The 18,970-nt window shown below is 42.3% G+C and overlaps 1 protein-coding gene across 1 annotated transcript in view; it reads right to left on the bottom strand.

Moving 5' to 3' along the window:
- Positions 1 to 229: 229 nt before the first annotated feature.
- LOC131696185 (neurogenic protein big brain-like) overlaps positions 230 to 18,970 on the bottom strand; it is a gene marked incomplete at its 3' end in the record, with an annotated part of 77,974 nt that continues 59,233 nt past the window's right edge. The window contains exons 4-7 of the mRNA XM_058984727.1: positions 6,790 to 6,997; positions 6,346 to 6,424; positions 6,091 to 6,213; positions 230 to 546 (exon numbers count right to left, since the gene is read on the bottom strand). Coding sequence (XP_058840710.1) covers positions 230 to 546; positions 6,091 to 6,213; positions 6,346 to 6,424; positions 6,790 to 6,997 — 727 coding nt within the window. The remainder of the gene's footprint in view (positions 547 to 6,090; positions 6,214 to 6,345; positions 6,425 to 6,789; positions 6,998 to 18,970) is intronic.

Below are 18,970 nucleotides of genomic sequence, written 5' to 3'. Positions count from 1 at the left end.
TTTGAATCGTTGCTGCACGGTCGCTTCGTGTAATAATCGGAGCCGAATGAAAATCTACATGGATGAATGGGCGGTTTGATCGTTTGACGTTTTCAGCTGCGTAACTGAATATTGAAAATGAATGCGGCTGAATATGATCAACTTTCATTCAATGAATTTGAATATTTTTAACTCTGCCGACGACATAGTAGTGATTTCAGAGGATGAAGACCGAGTGAGCCAGTCTCACGTCAGAGTACTTGGTATTTTCCGTCGAAGCCGCAGCCATTGCTCTGCAACCACGATATTCACGGATTCCCTCTCGGTACTTCGCGCACTCGAGAGCGGCCAGTTCCGGTACCCCTTCATCCAGGCAATAGAGATCGAAGCCGATTCCCTCATCACACTTTGTGGTTTCCCCGGACACTGTGACATACAAGGGAACGCTGAGGCAGACTCCCCGGTAGTGTGCGGTCGGAGAGCCAGAAGAACCCCCACCAAGGAACTGCCAGCCGCGTACATCATCCAGAATTTCGCAGAGGCCCTCAGCAACAACTTCATCGGTCGCTGGCGGGTGTCTCGGGGACACCTATATAAAATTAAGGGACTCCCCGTCAAATGAGACGACCGATAGGACTGGAAAGAACAGAAATTGTTCTCTAGACCTCGGACGCACATACAATATCCAACGTACCACCCTTCACCTGTACCACATGTGGGACCCGAAAAACATTGGAACATCTACTCTACAACTGCTTGTAGCTCCAGGACCTCCATATAAGATACGACATTCCACTTTCAATTCGCGACGCACTGTCCAACGATCCAGTAAAGGAGGAAATTGTCCTCTACTTCATGAAGGATGCCTGCCTCTTCATCATCATTTAAACCGAGACCCACCCCGTATACTCCAGCAACGGGCCTGTCCAACAATATACTGCATATGAGCCGGACAACCCCCACCCACGCACCGGAACGACCATCCCGGCCAGGATACCCAGACACAATTCTCCAACTGTGGGCCCTCTGCCACACCCGGATCGGGTGCTGGAGAGGTTTCCCACGGCCCCAAACCACCAGATACCAATAACCCCCAGTATATACCAGAAAATTCTCATACAACAATGATATGTAATTATAATCTTTTGTAAATATTTTCATTTTACGGGCGAGTTAAATCCTCAAACAAACAAACATCTCGATTCACTAATGCAAACAAATGGGTACAGACTAGATACAAGATTCGAAATTAATTGACTTGCAGCAGGTGAGTAACAACAGAAGTTTTTGAGCAGCATAAACAATCATTATATAATTATGATTTTTTGCAGTATATTGCACTTGAGGTAACAAATTTTTAAATAAGCTTTTCTTTACAAAATATAAATCTATTGACAAAGTAAAACCGTATATTGGAATAGAAATACTGAATAAACTTTATTAAGGTACGATTTTCTCCATTTACATATTTGCAGACATTTGAAAATATTTGCAGACTTTTTGAAATTTCACTGCAGATACGACGCAAAAGTACCTGGCATCCCTGCCAGGCTGGACGTTTGTTGGCTCGAATCAAAACTTGTCGAAAATAAACAAAGTTCATTCCGTAATGGACAAATAAAACAACCCACAGAATAAGTTATTTTAACTTAAATTTAGGTACTATTGAGTTTTGCATCGCTTTCGCACTTATTGGTGTTGTAAAAAACAAAGCGAGAGATTCGACTCACTCAAGGTCTTCCTTGGAATAAGGTACTTATGGGCTGGATGTTGTTGGCTCGAATCAAAACTTGTCGAAAGTAAACAAAGTTCATTTCATATCGCCTGGCGCCCAGGTGGTGAAATCAACGGGGTGCTGGAGCGTTGCCAAAAAAAATTTATTTCCAGATTAAATTTTACTAAACTTCCCAGTTTAACTCAGCCGAAATGCTGGCTGGATCTAATTCGTATTCCGGCTCCGGTGACACAACCGATTCAAGTTAGAATGTTTAAGGGGTACCATTTCGATGCGGCTTAGCCGCATAACCGAGGCCCGGGCGAGGTGGCCACCGACCCGCCGTCGGAAGCAAGCGAACCTGTGATCCACTCGTTTTCCCGGCTTACTCAAACATAGGGGCTATCCCTACACTGAAAAAAATCCAAACGTTAATTCTATTTGCTTCAAACCGCTTAAAATTCATATGAAGAAGAAATGCTATTGTTATCACGCGCACACATACCTTCTATGTGTCAACTGTATAAACTATGTATGCACACACATAAGTTATATGTGCATATTGTTATAGAATGGGGTTTTATGTGGCTAATAGTTATGAAATGTGAATGTAAGATTAATATTTCTTGTAAATACACACATTAGGTTTATGTGCCAGCAAATAGTGTCTATATGCCTCCGTTAATTGCAAAAATCTATGTGTAAAATCAATAGGCATAACGTTTACTTTTTTTTAGTGTAGTTTAAGTCCGACTGAGCGGTAGCGAAGTCGGACAGCACGCGCAAAAGCGATGTGGCGTAGCCACATTGGGTGCTGGACACAAAATAAAATTGGCATCGCTAGCAAAAGATAAACACAAATGAACACTCCAGATGAACCTATCGTCAATTGACATTTCGATGAGTTTTGATTCGAGCCAATAATATGGGCCCGTACTTATGAGTTGTTTGAGGTATACTCAAAATTAGGTAGATTCAACTTAAATTTAAGCATATTTAACTCAAGGTTGAGTATAAAAAACCAATCAATGAGTTGTGATTTTTGCCTTGGTTAAAGGGAAACTACCTTCAACACGGTTTACCTAATTTAACCTTATTCCACGATACCCCGAGATTGAGTCAAAAGAGCTCAACTTTGGGTAGTTTTTCGTATCCGTGTAGCGTCAAACTGGTTCCCAGGTGGCGAAATCATTAGAGTTCAACGGGGTGCTGGAGGGTTGCCAGAAAATTTTTATTTCCCGGAATTTTTTTTAAAAAACTTCCCAGTTAAACTCAGCCGGAATGCTGGCTGGTTCTAATTCGCATTCCGGCTTCAGTGGCACAATCGATTCTAGTTAGAATCGGTTGTCACTGGAGCCGGAATACGGATTAGAATCAGCGAGAATTCCGGTTCATTTCCGGTTAAACTTTACTGGATTCCGGTGACCATCCGATACCATTCAGGAACCTCTGTTTAAGGTGGACCAGTACGATACGGCTTAGCCGCATAACCGAGGCCTAGGAACCGAAGCGGTGCAATGCCGCTGAGGATCGGCCGGGCGATGTTGCCGCCGACCCGTCGTCGGAAGCAACTAAACCTGTGAATCACTCGTTTGCCCGGCTTACTCAAACATAGGGTATATCCCTAGTTTAAGTTCGATTGAGCGGTACACTGAGAAACAAAAATATGCATAGTTAGCATACTTTCTATTCCCGTCTACTTTCTCCTGCTGTGATTTTTATGCATTTTCTAGCTTATACTTCAAGTAAGCATTCAATTAGTGGATGGACTGAATATGTCCAATGCATAAAATTTACAGCAGAAGAAACGAGAGGCAGATAGAAAAGTATACTATCGATGCATAAGAAAAGTTCTGCGTGTAGTGAAGTCGGACAGCACGCGCAAAAGCGATGTGGCGTAGCCACATTGGATGGTGGAATCAAAATAAAATTGGCAACGCTAGCAAAATGAAAACACAAATGAACACTCCGGATGAACCTATCGTCCATTGATATTTTGACGAGTTTTGATTCGAGTCAGTAATAGACCCCCACCTGTCAGCTATCACAACTTGTTGAAATGTCAATTGACAATAGGTTCATCCGGAGTGTTCATTTGAGTTTGCATTACTGCACAGTTCACACGAAATCGAATTGCACAGTTTGAAAGTGTGATGAATCAAAAGTGTGATCAAAAGTGCATCCTTTGACCTGACAGATTTTTGACATTGAAAAGTGTCAGAAGCAAACTTCGTCTTACTTTTACTATCTGGAAGGTTTGCATGGCTGCCAGGCTCGCTGTTTTTATAATATATTTGATGGAAAAAGTTATTTTTTTAAACTTTTAAAGCAATAAACAATAAGTTAAGTTAAAACAATTAGCTGTTTTAAATATACGAATGAAAAGAAATATTCATTTTTTCTTTAAGAACGAAGGCATTAGGAACCACTCGTTAATCTCACTCACTCACCCGTGGGAGAGTTTATCCGATGTCAACATTTTTCAGGATAAGATGAGTCGCCGTCTCCACAAATAGTATCGAGAACAATTTTACCGATCATTTACTCATTCTTCGGCGGATTAATTTATCCGAAAAAGTTATCGTGAAAATGCGAGTTTTTATTTTTGAAATTGTGAATTATCCAGACTCAATCACTCAAATAATTGCAAAATGCACTAACTGCTCGTGGTTGTTAAAACAATATGACTTTTAAGTAGTTATCCTCTAGGGAGAGATATGCGAAGGAAAAATAGGCAAACTAGCAACGGTAAATATCGCGATGAAAAACTAGCATCACTTATTGCGAACCAAGTTTAGCGTGACATTATTATCATAACTTTTATTTTAAAAATAAGAAATGAAGTGCATTGGAAAATGTTATGCGAATCGGCCTTGTAATTACGCTCTAATAGCTGAAATAAGTTTTTTTTTCGGTACCCGAAGGATGCTGCATTACACGATAAATGGGTTGAATTTTTCGAGTTCCGGAAGACTTCCCGTTGCTGTATTCTATGCGGCTATGTAGCGCAAGTATTATTCAAACAAAAAATCAGTAAATATGTATATAATAAAAAGAGAATGTTGCAAAAAACTCCGTTCCTGTGTATTCGCACGTTACGCAGTTATAGGAGTTTGAGGAAAACCAAAAAAGCACATTCAAACGTTTTCTTCCAGTAAACATTTGATGATGGATCTATTTCCTGCAGAAAACCATTTTTGACCCTATCGAACAACGTAAACAATCTACAGAACATAGATTAGATTCATAAAATATACCATGTAGCTTTCGGACAAAAAATCATCTCTTCAGATCAACCAAAAGCAACACTGCCGACAACGCAACCATCCGGAAAAAATCAGATAGAAGGTATTACCGATGATTCCGCCGGGAATCCGATCTTTGGTTTGGTTGGTTACCCTAATTGAACAGCATTATTCTTGTCAGGAAAGTTCAACTTACAATAGCGCCTATTTATAATTCTTTGTCTAATGTTTAACAACAAAAATAAAAAATTAACATTACTACCCAAAAATATTGCACCAATGCAGTCAAATAATGATGACTGGCTCAAAATTTTGACAATAAGCTGGCTCAAGATGACGCCTTCGCATATCTCTCCCTAGAGGATAACTACTTTTAAGAAACAATTTTTCGTGTTTTTCAGTGTCAAAAGAGCAAATATCAATGAATCAAGATGGAAAAATTGAAATGCGTGAATATTTATCATTTCACTAATTCTTATTATGACATACCTCTGACGAACCCTACAACAAGTTCAAATACCAAATTTCACAATATTTAAACATTTTCGCGTCTCGCCCATTTAAGTTTTGCCGTTGTCACTATACATTAAAAGCTAAAATTTAGCACTTGTAGATACGATTTGCTTGTCTATGCAATACTCCCACGACCGGGAATTTTGTGTGCAAATTGCCATTGTTTATAAAACAGGTTACTCTTGATAGTCGGCTGCCGGTTTAAAGAAAAATCAAAAAGTACTCGAACAATAACTAAATAATTAGCTAACAAACTACACATTGCAGTTATGGAAGAGACTGGTGAGTCGTCGTCCTCCCGTTAAGTAGATGAAGCATGAACACTTTCCCTATCCTTTATTTTTCCCCGTGAATGATGGAGGTGGGAACGTCCGGCAATGATATAAGAAAAATAACTGTTGTTTTGTGTTTGTTACTATGTTTAAATTTTAATTTATATAGGTTTATAGGCCAAAATTATTCTAGCTTACATTTCTGTACTCTGTGATTTAAGATCTAAATATGTCGATGACGATAGCCCAGAGACGCTGCTACGAACCAAAGGCAAACTTCTAATTGCACCGTAAAATTATGACTTTTGCGATGAGTTAGATTTTTTTTTCAAATTGTGAAACTTAGTTCTCGTTATCTTTCCCTTACTTAGGACTTGGCCTCCTATCGTTTTTTCCATTTTCCCAGTTCCGTACCCCGTACCGTGCGGGATGAGACGGCTGCTAGCGAATTCAATAGACATGCCTTCGATATCAAGCATACCCTTGAGTGCTGCAACAGAGGGGGGCACCGTAAATACTTCATTAAAATCTAAATGTTTGCCAGAAAAGACAGGTGAACTTATTCCTTGGAAGCTTTCCACCATCAGTGAACGAGTATGCAAGCTGACATAATGGCCATTACCTTTCGCCCTCGGGGTTCGTTCTGTCCATGCAACCGGGATAAACGCCGGTGCTGACGATGACAGGATGAAGCATTTGCACTTTTGAATACAAATAACAAAAAAGTCTACTAAATTTGTTTAACTAGCAGCAAAAAAATTACAATGTCAGTACGTTGCATGCAAAGCTAATGCCATCGAACAGGAAATGGATAATCTCATCATGAGTTATTTACGAGTTTCACAGGCTCGAAATGGTTGTTTGGGTCTAATTTAAAGCAACAACTTTTGGACTCGAACGTAAATCAAAATTGGTAGAAACTCCACCAACAAACACACGCGTGAAATTGATTCCCTTCCATCAATAGACCCCAATTAACCTTGGCCCTTGTTTCGCAGCATATTTTTTTTATCTATAGCATACAATGTTCGGTTCGTTGCTCGAACGCACAAAGGTGAATCCTTACCGAGACGAAACTGCAGGCACTGTAGGCCGCACCGATGGCGATCGCCGACGAGCCAAAGTACTTTTTGTAGGAATTAGTCGAGATCAGGTAGGACAGCACCACGACGAAGGTCAGGATGAACTCGACACCGAATCGTTCCCAGGCCGCCAGGGACGAGGTGTGGGACACTGCCGCCTGCAGATTGCCCTGATAGCCGGGAACCGTCACGCTGCAAAGATAAAGGAGAAAGAGAGAAAAAATGTTTGAAAAAAATGCATGAAAGATCAGAAAGGCACATAATTTGGGGTGCGAGGTGATTGGGAGGGCGAAATAGATCGAGAAGGCAGATTCGGGTAAAGTGGTGGCGGTCTCGTGGTTTTGATGGTTTTATGAGCATTGACACTGGAAAGAAGACTATGGCAATATATTGCTAATACATACATACATATTTCATTACCACATTTTTTTACCGTTGCACAAATGCTGACCAATGCTCCCTCGACGAAACCAAATCATGTACATATTTACAAAGGGAGGTTAAAGAGGGTGCAAACGGCTTGTCACCGCAAGAACAAGTGGTTAATTTTCATGTGAATATGAATAAAAAAGCAATCTCATATGGGTGATCAAGAATGTGGACTTTGTGCGGTATGATTTGCATATTGGACACTCCAATGGAGGGTTGGTTCGTTTAATCAGATCAATAGATCGGAAATTAGCGCTTTCTCTGGTGTAGTAGGCATTTTATTGCATAACAAGTTAGCAGTGTCACTGTGTGATTATTAATGATTCTGGCAAACATCGAACATTCGATGTTGGATGGGGTGTGGTCTTTTTTACAATCTGCTCGAATTCTACTAAAATATGCAGCTATGGTAGATAGTTTGCAGACTAATGCTGATGAACGAGAAAAAAACAGCATAAAATTTTGCTGTTGGTTCTGGAGTAGTCCCTTAATTTACAAAATTATCGGGTGTGGGCAGCATCTGGACATTGCTGTTCCAAAAGAAATGAGCCGGATGAACTTCGTTTGACAATTCTCGGTGGTTTGTTTGCTTGGAAGTTCGAATTGGAGTTCGAATGTGACAGATGGGGCCCATATTATTGCCTCGAATCATAACTCGTCGAAATGTCAATTGACGATAGGTTCATCCGGAGTGTTCATTTGTGTTTACATTTTGCTGGCTGGATGTTGTTGGCTCGAATCAAAACTTGTCGAAAGTAAGCAAAGTTCATTTCATATCGTCAACCTGGCGCCCAGGTGGTGAAATCGTTAGAATTCAATGGGGTGCTGGAGCGTTGCCAGAAAGATTTTATTTCCAGATTAAATTTTACTAAACTTCCCAGTTAAGCTCAGCCGGAATGCTGGCTGGTTCTAATTCGTATTCCGGCTTCGGTGACACAACCGATTCTAGTTAGAATATTCAAGAGGTACTATTTCGATGCGGCTTGGCCGCATAACCGAGGCCTAGGAACCGAAGCAGCGCAGGATGATCCGCCGGGCGAGGTGGCCACCGACCCGCCGTCGGAAGCCCTGGAACCTGTGATCCACTCGTTTACCCGGCTTACCCAAATATAGGGGCTATCCCTAGTTTAAGTCCGACTGAGCGGTAGCGAAGTCGGACAGTACGCGCAAAAGCGATGTGGCGTAGCCACATTGGGTGGTGGACACAAAATTAAATTGGCAACGCTAGCAAAATGTAAACACAAATGAACACTCCGGATGAACCTATCGTCAATTGACATTTCGACGAGTTTTGATTCGAGCCAATAATATGGGCCCCATTTTGCTAGCGTTGCCAATTTTATTTTGTGTCCAGCACCCAATGTGGCTACGCCAAATCGGTTTTGCGCGTGCTGTCTAGGGATAGCCCCTTTGTTTGAGTAAGCCGGTCAAACGAGTGGATTACAGGTTCGCTTGCTTCCGACGACGGGTCGATAGCCACCTCGGCATTTCCTCAGCGGATTTGCGCCGCTTCGGTTCCTAGGCCTCGATTATATGGCTAAGCCGCATCAAAATGGTACCCCTTAAGAATTCTAACTAGAATCGATGCCGGAATACGAATTAAAACCAGCCAGCATCCCGGCTGAGTTAAAACACACAAAATCCGCTGGATTAAAGCCTACTAGTATTTCGACTGGAGGCTTCTTACTATACTTGAATGTTATTCCACTGGCAGTAGTCCATTTTGTTCAACAAATATTATAAGAAAGAGGAAATAGGCTTGTCTGATGCGAGGACGAAATATAGAAAGAGGTAAATGAATACTAATCTGATGTGATGCGCACATTCAAATTGGAAGCCGTTATAAATCGCCAAAACAAAACAAATAACGGAGGTTTTGCTACCACCAAAAAGGTAAGACGACATGTACAAAAAATCTGCTCTTCGCTGAGAATCGAAGAAAATCACAATCGTAAATCCCAGTGCGGCTTTGTTGCTCTAGAATTTCGCCAAACATTTCATTCCTGCGGGCAAATTCATGTAAAAATTGGTCGAAAACTCAATAAACTAAAAAACGCAGGGAATAATTATTTTTTGCGAGAAGCAAATGGAAGAACAACAAACAAGTTACGTTAGACTTGAACATTCGCAACATTATTGCTTGTAGTCTGTAACGGGGTTGCCAGTTGATTTGTTTTCACTGAACAAAGATGGCGTCTTTTTGTTATTCTAGTCTCTACTGAAAGTTTTTTAGGCCGCTCCGATGGCGATCCGATTTTGCCGTCCAGCTCCGTTTCGGAAATGCTAAAATGTGCTTCATTACCGGCAACATTCCGTTGCCGCACAAAATCTGTTCTAGTCAGAAAATATAGAAGCAATGCGGATATAGTTCGACAAAAGCAGACAATTCCATATATCTTTTCCCAACAGCTCAAACACCCCTGGGGGTAGCCGAAAGCAAGTGACTTTTAAAACAAGGAAACAACTGCACTCGCGCTCTGTTGAATATGAAGTGTGAAACAAAACATTGGTTGAAATCCATATCTGTATTGTAACTGCCTGTATGAGTTTTTAGGGGAGGTTAGTAATGTTGTCCCCTAGTTTCATTCTTCGTTTAGTTTTTTTTTCTTCCTGGAGACTGAATGTGGTTTTCGTTTGTTTTTTTATTGGCAATGAATAAGTGGAAAATTTTGACCCTTCCGATTAGGTGGAAGGAAGAACAGACTAGTGTCGTAGGTCAAAACCGTTTGTAACCGAATAATTCACCAGAGTGTCATAAGAGCGCTTGGGCGCATATGACAGGGGCGTGGGTATATCGATCATATAAGTTTGGAGGATTGCGTAGAGGTGTTTAGTGTTTGTAATGAAAACTGATAAAACACTGGTTGGAAAACATTTTTGTATTGAAATGTAGTTATATCAAAATGAATAAATACATTTTTTCCCGATGAAATATTTTGAACCTTTCTTAACAACTTCGATACATATTGTTGTGCTGCCTGAGTACATAACATATTGTGTGACAGAACTTTTTTGTTGCCATGAAGAGAATCTTTCAACATTTGAGAACACATTAATCGATTTTTAGTACTAATGTTAAAAAGAAAAAAAGTATGCACTCCTTTATTCCTTCTGTAACTCGTCAGGGTATCAATTTTGCATTGGTTGGAAGTTGCTGCAATTGACTCACATTCACTGTAGCGTGGTTTGTTTTGGCAAAGCATGATGCGAACCACTGTTATGTTAGTTGCATAGTTCACGTTATGCTGTAATTTTTTCACCTTTGTATACAATATTGTAAGTGTATAGCTTCATTTCTCAGCTAACCGAAAGGAATTCAAAAGCACCAGTAATTCTCGCTGTGGGAAATAAGGTGAACGACATCCTAAGGGGCCGCACCAGAAGCCCTGGTTGATATTTCGCCAGGCGCAAATCCAGGTGAGGAACCCTGCCGGTCTGACTCCCTCACCACCGAAATAATAAATTTAATGAGCAATTTTGAAAAACGTTTCAATTTAAAATCAGTATCAAATTCATCTTATTTGGATTGTTTAGCACCATCTGTCAGAAAGACAATGCAAAGCTATACACGATTAACGTATTACGTATTGCACAATGTTCGTTTCTAAATCGCAATTCAGGCCCCATCCCCAACATTTTTTTCCGGATCCGTCCTGTATTTTGCCAATAAGCTAGCTGGATATTGTTGGCTCGAATTACAACTCATCGAAAGTAAACAAAGTTCATTCTGTAGCGTCAAACTAGCGCCCATGTGGCGAAATCGTTGGAGTTCAATGGGGAACTGGAGCGTTGCCAGAAAAAAATTCATTTCTAAGATTATGTTTCAGCAAACTTTTGATAACCATCCGATACCCTCCAGGAACCCCTGTTTAAGGTATGATGCAGCTTAACCGAAGCCTAAGAACCGAGGATCTGCCAGGCTAGGTGGCCGCCGACCCGCCGCCGGAAGCAAGCAAACCTCATTTGCCTGGCTTACTCAAACATAGGGGCCGTCCGTTATTTAAACCCGCGTAAAAAGCAATGTGGCGTAGCCACATTGGGTGGTGGAATCAAAATAAAATTGGCAACGCTAGCAAAATGTTGAACACAAATGAACACTACGGATGAACCTAGGGCACCTATTATGGCTCGAATCAAAAGTCGTCGAAATGTCAATTGACGATAGGTTCATCCGGAGTGTTTATATTTTGCAAGCGTTGCCAATTTTATTTTGATTCCAGCAATGTGGCTACGTCACATTAGAGGTGTGCGCCACGCCGCCGCCGCCGCGCCACGCCGACGATTGCATGTAAAAGTAGTAAGCCCATCGGCGTGACGCCGGCGCGCCGCCGATTGTTACCTGAAATCGGCGGCGCGGCGCACACCTCTACGTCACATCGCTTTTGCGGGTGCTATCCGACTTCGCTACCGCTCAGTTGGATTTAAAACTAGGGATAGCCCCTATGTCTGAGTAAGCTGGACAAACAAGTGGATCACAGGTCAATGGTTACCTCGCATGGCGCCACTTCGGTTCCTAGGCCTGGGTTATGCGGCTAACCCGCATCGTACTAGTCCACCTTAAACAGGGGTTCCTAAAGGGTGTCGGATAATTACCGGAACCAGGTAAAGTTCAACCGGAAGTGAGCCGGAATTCTCGCTGGTTCTAACTCGTATTCCAGCTCCAGTGGAACACCCGATTCTAACTACAGTCGGTTGTGTCACTGGAGCCGGAGTGTGAATTAGAACCAGCCAGCATTCCGTCTGAGCTTAACTGGCAAGTTTCCTAAAATTTAATCTAAGAAATAAAAATTTTCTGGCAATGCTCCACCACCCCGTAGAACTGTAACGATTTCGCCACCTGGGCGGTACCATTACGGAACTCTGTTTACTTTAGACAAGTTTTAATTCGAGCCAACAACATCCGGCCATGAACCTAGGCTGGATGTTGTTGGCTCGAATCAAAACATGCCGAAAGTAAACAAAGTTCATTTCATATCGTCAACCTGGCGCCCAGGTGGTGACATCGTTAGAATTCAGCGGGGTGCTGGAGCGTTGCCAGAAAATTTTTATTTACAGATTAAATTTTACTAAAATTCTCAGTTTAGCTCAGCCGGAATGCTGGCTGGTTCTAATTCGTATTCCGGCTCCAGTGACACAACCGATTCTAGTTAGAATATTTAAGGGATACCATTTCGATGCGGCTTAGCCGCATAACCGAGGCCTAGGCGCAAAGCCGCTGAGATCCGCCGGGCGAGGTGACCACCGACCCACCGTCGGAAGCAAGCGAACCTGTGATCCACTCGTTTGCCCGGCTTACTCAAACGTAGGGGCTATCCCTAGTTTAAGTCCATTGGGTGGTGGACATAAAATAAAATTGACAATGCTAGCAAAATGTAAACACAAATGAACACTCCGGATGAACCTATCGTCAATTGACATTTCGACGAATTTTGATTCGAGCCCATAATATGGGGCCATGAACCTATCGTCAATTGATATTTCGACGTCTTTTGATTCGAGTCAATAATAGGGACAAAATTATTCCCGTTAAAAAGAAAAGGCACTGAATTAATCTGAAATTGAAATGATAAAACTTTTGCATTAAAAAACCGACTGAGGTTAGGTATTTAGTGACGAAAACAAGCCAAATTCATTTGGTTTGATTTTGCATCTGTAGTCGTAAGTAAGCTGTTAGGAACCTTAACATGAGGCAAATTTTCCATTGCATGGGCGAGCTAGTGATTCCGAAAGTAGAGTCGTCTGAGTAGAGTTATGCCGTTTTCAATGGCGGTGCACCGGTGTAGTGGAGTCTAGGGGCAGATTATTTGTGATGCATTTTTGCAAATCAGCGAAATTAAATGCATTTATTTCCATCAAAATAGAAATTCATAATGTATTTTGCGTTACGTGCAATGTCTTTTGAGTTGCGTGTAAGACGTCAAAACCCTACGAAAAAACTAGCCCTACATTCCACAAACGTCGAACAAAGTGGATCAGCGTAGGACGTTTTTTGAACAAACTTCCCAAAAAGGGTTTATCGCCCGGTTACCCTCTCATTCGTCACTAACAAGAGGTCAACAGCAGGCTTTACTCAGATAATGGCTGGTGCCATCAACATATTTGTAGTAACATGCCCTACATCGAGTAAGATTGAATCAATCATTGGATGAATGTCGATGTGATTTTCTTTTATGGGTGTTACTCATGTTTTTGGTAACGTGCAGTACGAGTTACTGATTTTGAGTAGATTTTACACAAAGTGAGAGATTAATAAAGGGAATTTTACCCAGTTTGGCTTTAGAGTGTATCGTTTACATGCGCTAAGTTTTGCAGTTGTTAGTGAGTTTCCAGCCGAGATGAAAGGAAATCAGCAAACCGTTCGCGAAAAGATTTTGTTCACCCAGATGCAAAATTCTGGGTTGTCGCATTGCGTCTTAGGAAAACCAATGAATGTACATCATTCAACCATTTATTTATTATTTATTAATTAATTAATATCAACAGACACAGTGTGGTCCTAATGATAATTTCTTAATCTATTTAAAAAGTCAACATGTAATCTGCTACGTGGAATGTGAAGATCGAACTCGGATGACACTCTGTTGAAGGTCCGCTGCAAACCAATGATGGCACCGTTTACTCCATAGTTAGTCCGGCGAAGAGGTAATCGGAGGAATAAATTATTGCGAAGGGCGCGAGGGCGAACATTCATATTTATCGCACTGAGAAGCTCGGGGCAGTCAATTCGATCTTGCAAAATATCCGAAATCGTCATAGCACGGAATAGATCCCGTCGCACTTGCAATGTATCGAGTCCAATAAGCAAACCCCGGCTTTCATAACTTGGCAGCTGGTGAGGGTTGCTCCAAGGCAATCGACGAAGGGCAAACCGAACAAATCTGCGCTGTACTGTCTCAATTCGATGGACACCGTTGAGATAATGAGGGTTCCACACAACTGAACAATATTCCAGAGTTGATCGAACGAGTGAGCAGTAGAGAGATTTCAAGCAGTAAATATCTGAAAAGTGCTTAGATATTCTCATTATGAACCCCAAACAGCGTGATGCCTTTGCGACAATATAGCTGATATGCTGTTTAAACGTCAGTTGTTCATCGAGAAAAACTCCGAGATCTTTGACACAATTCGCTCTGTCAATTATGGATTCAGCTAGACAGTATTCGAATCGAATTGGCGTTTTTTTCCTCGAGAACGTAATGACCGTACATTTCTTGGGGTTTAGGGTCATTCGGTTGATCTCGCACCATTCCGCAAAGGTTTCCAGTTGGCGTTGAAGGAAAGCTGCATCATCAGTATTCCGTATTCTATGGTATAACTTGAGGTCGTCGGCGAAAGACAACCGTGGTCCTTCTAAACAAAAGTTGACGTCGTTGAAATACAGAAGAAAAATCAATGGACCGAGATGGCTGCCTTGCGGAATACCAGATGAAGCAAAGAACTCTTCGGATACACAATCACCTATCTTGACTGCTAGACGACGATCACTGAGATACGATTGCATCCAACGGAGAATATTAGTACCAAAGCCAAGTCTATCCAATTTTGCCACTGCAATAGCGTGATTTATCTTGTCAAAAGCAGCTGAAAGATCCGTGTAGATAACGTCAGTTTGAAGGCCGTCGGACATAGCATCTGTAACATATGTTGTGAACGACAGAAGATTCGTAGATGTTGAACGTTTCGGCATAAATCCATGCTGAGTCTCGGAGATATACTGTTTGCAGTGGCTGAAGATGGGTTCCAACACAGCCATTTCAAACAGCTTAGGAACTGCGCTTAGCGTTGTAATACCACGGTAATTGTCAACTACCTTTTTATCACCTTTTTTGTGAACTGGAAACATGAAGGACGATTTCCAGAGTTCGGGAAATACTCCGGTTGATAGCGACAATTGAAACAGATGACAAAGAGGTTCAATTAGACCGGCAGAGCATTTTTTTAGAATAATAGTTGGTATACCATCTGGGCCTGCCGAGGTTGAAGCCTTCATTTTGCTAATCGCCAGTTGTACCATATTATTGTCGATATTGATAGAGTTCAAAGACTGGTATGATTGAGGTACATTAAGAGCCGCGCGTGAAGCCTGGGTCGGTGTCAGTTTCTCGTTGGAGAAAACACTCGCGAACTTTTCAGAGAATAGTTGGCAGATCTCCTGTAAACTAGAGCTCATACGTCCTCCATAGCTCAACGTTGAAGGCAACCCGGATTCCTTTCTTTGCTCGTTTACATGCTTCCAGAATGTTTTAGGTTCGGACTTCAACTTACGTTGCACGTTTCGCAAGTAATCGGCATGGCAACGCTTCGATGTCTTTTTATAGACTTGGTTAACATGAACGTAGTGTTGTCGCAGCACGTAGCCCCCAAACTTGGAGTACTTCTTCAGAGCGGCTCTTTTAGTCGCTTTTAACCGTCTCAGCTCGGCAGTGTACCACGCTGGGTGCTTAGATTGAAGGCCACTTCTTTTGGGTACATAGCGATCGATAGCATAGCTCATAACATTGGAGAAGGTCTGCACTGCAACGTTGACATCATCATTGTCGAGAATTTCAGTCCAGTGGATATTCGACAGGAAGTCAATAATGCTATTATAGTTGGCTTTTCTAAAATTATAGCTGACGGTGTCAGAAGCATTGCAGTCATGCTTCACTCGAATCGCTTCAAGCAATATATGCAGGGGAGGGTGATGTCTAACAGTCTTTACCAGGGGGAACGGTGCTGCGGTAACTTTTGGCGCGTAGTCAGATTTGCTCGAAAAACAGAGATCAAGGATTCTGTTGTTCTCGTTCACCACATTATTCGTTTGGCGCAGCAGATTTAGACTGTAGCAGTCAAGCAAACTGGTGATACCAGCATGAAAAGATGACAATTCGGGATCAGCGAACATAAATCCGTCAGAAGCAGAGCGCCATTTTAATCCGGAGAAATTGAAATCACCAACAATCAGGATCTCATCAACCGGGCTTGCTTGAGCGGAAATCCGTTCCAGTGACTCAGTATGTGAATCAATCAATGTCGAATCGCGAGTGCGGTCCGGTGGAAGATAAACCACGCAAAGAAAAAGTGCGTAGCCAGCCAGTTTGATTCGCACCCTTTCAAGTGTTCTCCAAAGGTTCCAGAAATAGATGACTGTGGACCAAAAGTTAGGAGCTGGACGAAAAACCTATAGAGCACTGATTGCTAATTTCAAGCGGAATCCGCATATTTCGACACGGGACTTAGCCAAAAAAGCATGTTTCTGATGTTTGATGTTTTGCAACATTCCATCCAGAGGGGCAAGAAATGATCCGTATTGAACATCTACAAGGTGTAGAACTTCCCAAATCGAGACGAAATTCGCTTCAAAGTACCTGATTCGGCAGGCCATTTGCCCTTGTGGAACCATTCGTAACTAAAGGCACCGTGAACGGTGAGATTTACAAAACTTAGTGCTTTGGCCGTTTTTGAGACTGCACGATCAAAACCCGGTGTTTTGACCTGATTTAGCGTGACATGTGACTATTCCGTACAGGAGTGGCATGCGACTAATTTGCGGTGAATTTTGTGCCGAAAGACATGAACCCTCCAAACTGTCCTGAACTGTGTCCGATCGAAACCTAATGGGCCATGATGAAGCGCGAACTTCGGAAGACCAAAGGAGTGGTTAAGGACGAAAAAGAAATTATTAGGGAAAAGAAAAAAACTGAGAAAAACGTACCGGAAACGACTGAACAGGTTCTGCGAATGCCACTTCCAATTCCGAATCCAGCAATCAAAAGTAAATTCACAATACAGTAGCTTACAACAAGCTTATAAAACGATTTGCCATGTTAAATGCAAACACCGCTCCAGGCTGAGAGCCGCTGCATAACAGTATGTCACAACCCGAAGAGTTTATCCTTTTTGATGCATTACCACATCTGAAACCCAGTGAACTCCACCCACTCGACGCTTGGCTCTTAGATTCTGTAGTGTATGCGTGTAAATAGTTTCCCTGAAGCTATAAACTAGAGTACTGCCCGCAATGTCAATGACAACATACCGGAGCAAGTGCATTGAGGACATAAATCACTACGTGCGGGAACCTAACATCCTTCGTTGAGTCGTAACCAAACGTACTGCGTATCTGCGCAGCGTGTTTCCAAGCCGGAGTCACCGGCAGGCAACGTGTTTTCTCAGCCATAAACCCGAGGGGGTAAAGTCAACACTTCCTTTCACACAGGAGACGCCTAGAGGGGGGATAATCCAGTGCCCTCTTCGCGTATCGTTCGCAGTCGAAGAATAATTGTTATTGAGTGTTGATAATGGAGTATTAATTTTCTAGCCCTTCGTCGACTAACTGACTGACTGACTGACAGCGCTGCGAGAAAAGGCAAATCGCATCCTTCATCCGACCTCCAATTCGCAGCGGTTTTGAGATGCGCTAATGCAAATGCGATGCAGCTAATTTGCATGCAAATGTGAGTTTAAAATTAGCAAAGTCATCACTAGATCTAGGGTGAGATTGGAGTGGTCCTGCAGCACGAACGACGACAAAGTTCTGCCGGGTGATTGAGCTGGAACAGCATCGGAAAGAGTTTATTGCTAATTTATGCACGAATTTTGCAAAACTGCACGCCTGTTCGATTGACTCACTTGATTGCTCTATTTCGGGCCGACCTTCGTCGTTCGATTTTTCGCTGCACAAACATTGGCAACGGTTTCGAATTAAATTTTCCTCCCTGCTGCCTGTCCGTAAGTGAGAACATTTTTCCCGCTTGATTGATCCACATGGTCTGGATTGAAGGGGAGAATGGTAATTTGTGGTGAGGTCGTGGCCGGGAAATTTGTTTCAAATTTGTTGCCAGCAGCCAGGTGCACGTGATCCGAATGAATCGTGCTGGCTGACTGGCTTCGTGGCGGCAAGTGGATCAATCACGCTCGCGCGTTGATTAGGATGGTACCCTCTATGGCCATTTGTTCCGTGGCGTCGTCATGACAGTCGGGCAGGAAGTTTCATTCAGGGCAGGGCTCGAAGGGGAAATGCTATAACTCATGCACTCGTTTTGTGGCCCCGACAGCACACGAAAGGGAAAAACAATGCACCGCTATTGTGGGATTGCGGGAGGAACAGAATCGGAGAAACATGACAAAGAGAATTTTTCCCGAAAAAAAACAGCCTGAACATAAAATAGCAATTTCCTGTGTCATCCTCTTTCGATGGTTGTGAGCAAACTGCATCTACATATACCTACAACAGAGGGTTAGGGATTTTTTTGTCGTATACAAACGTGCTTTGATTAAGGGTCGTCATAAATTTCATCGAAAACAAGTGGATTCGTGATCTGGCTGTTAATAAAATATCAACCAACAATAGAACGGCACTTTGCGCAGCCACGATATACCAAGTGCGACCAACCGTTTTGAGCTATCGTGTGTAATTACAATCTCACCGATGGGATTAAAGGCGGCTCTCGAGGGAACCCCTCTGGTTTTGTGGTTTTGCTCTTACGAAGCGGGTACGAGAGGGCATGCAAATAAACCAGATAAACATACGTGCAATACAAGCGAATCGATCAACTGCTGAGAATCTGGCAACGTATACGTCAATGAATAAGGATCAGATTGTTGGATAATTGCCCGCATATGGATGCTATTAACTAACCTCTTAGGCTGTACTTTAAAGCAGTGTTTGTTGTGTCAAGATTTTTGGGTGTAGATAATGTGATAATCTTGGCGATGAGGATCGTGTTTTAAAATTCGTCAGGGCGAAGAGTGCTT

The sequence above is a fragment of the Topomyia yanbarensis genome, unplaced genomic scaffold, assembly GCF_030247195.1.
Source record: "Topomyia yanbarensis strain Yona2022 unplaced genomic scaffold, ASM3024719v1 HiC_scaffold_87, whole genome shotgun sequence".
NCBI lineage: Eukaryota > Metazoa > Arthropoda > Insecta > Diptera > Culicidae > Topomyia > Topomyia yanbarensis.
The sequence above is the reverse complement of the archived record's forward strand: the minus strand, read 5'-3'. Positions and strand labels throughout refer to the sequence as shown.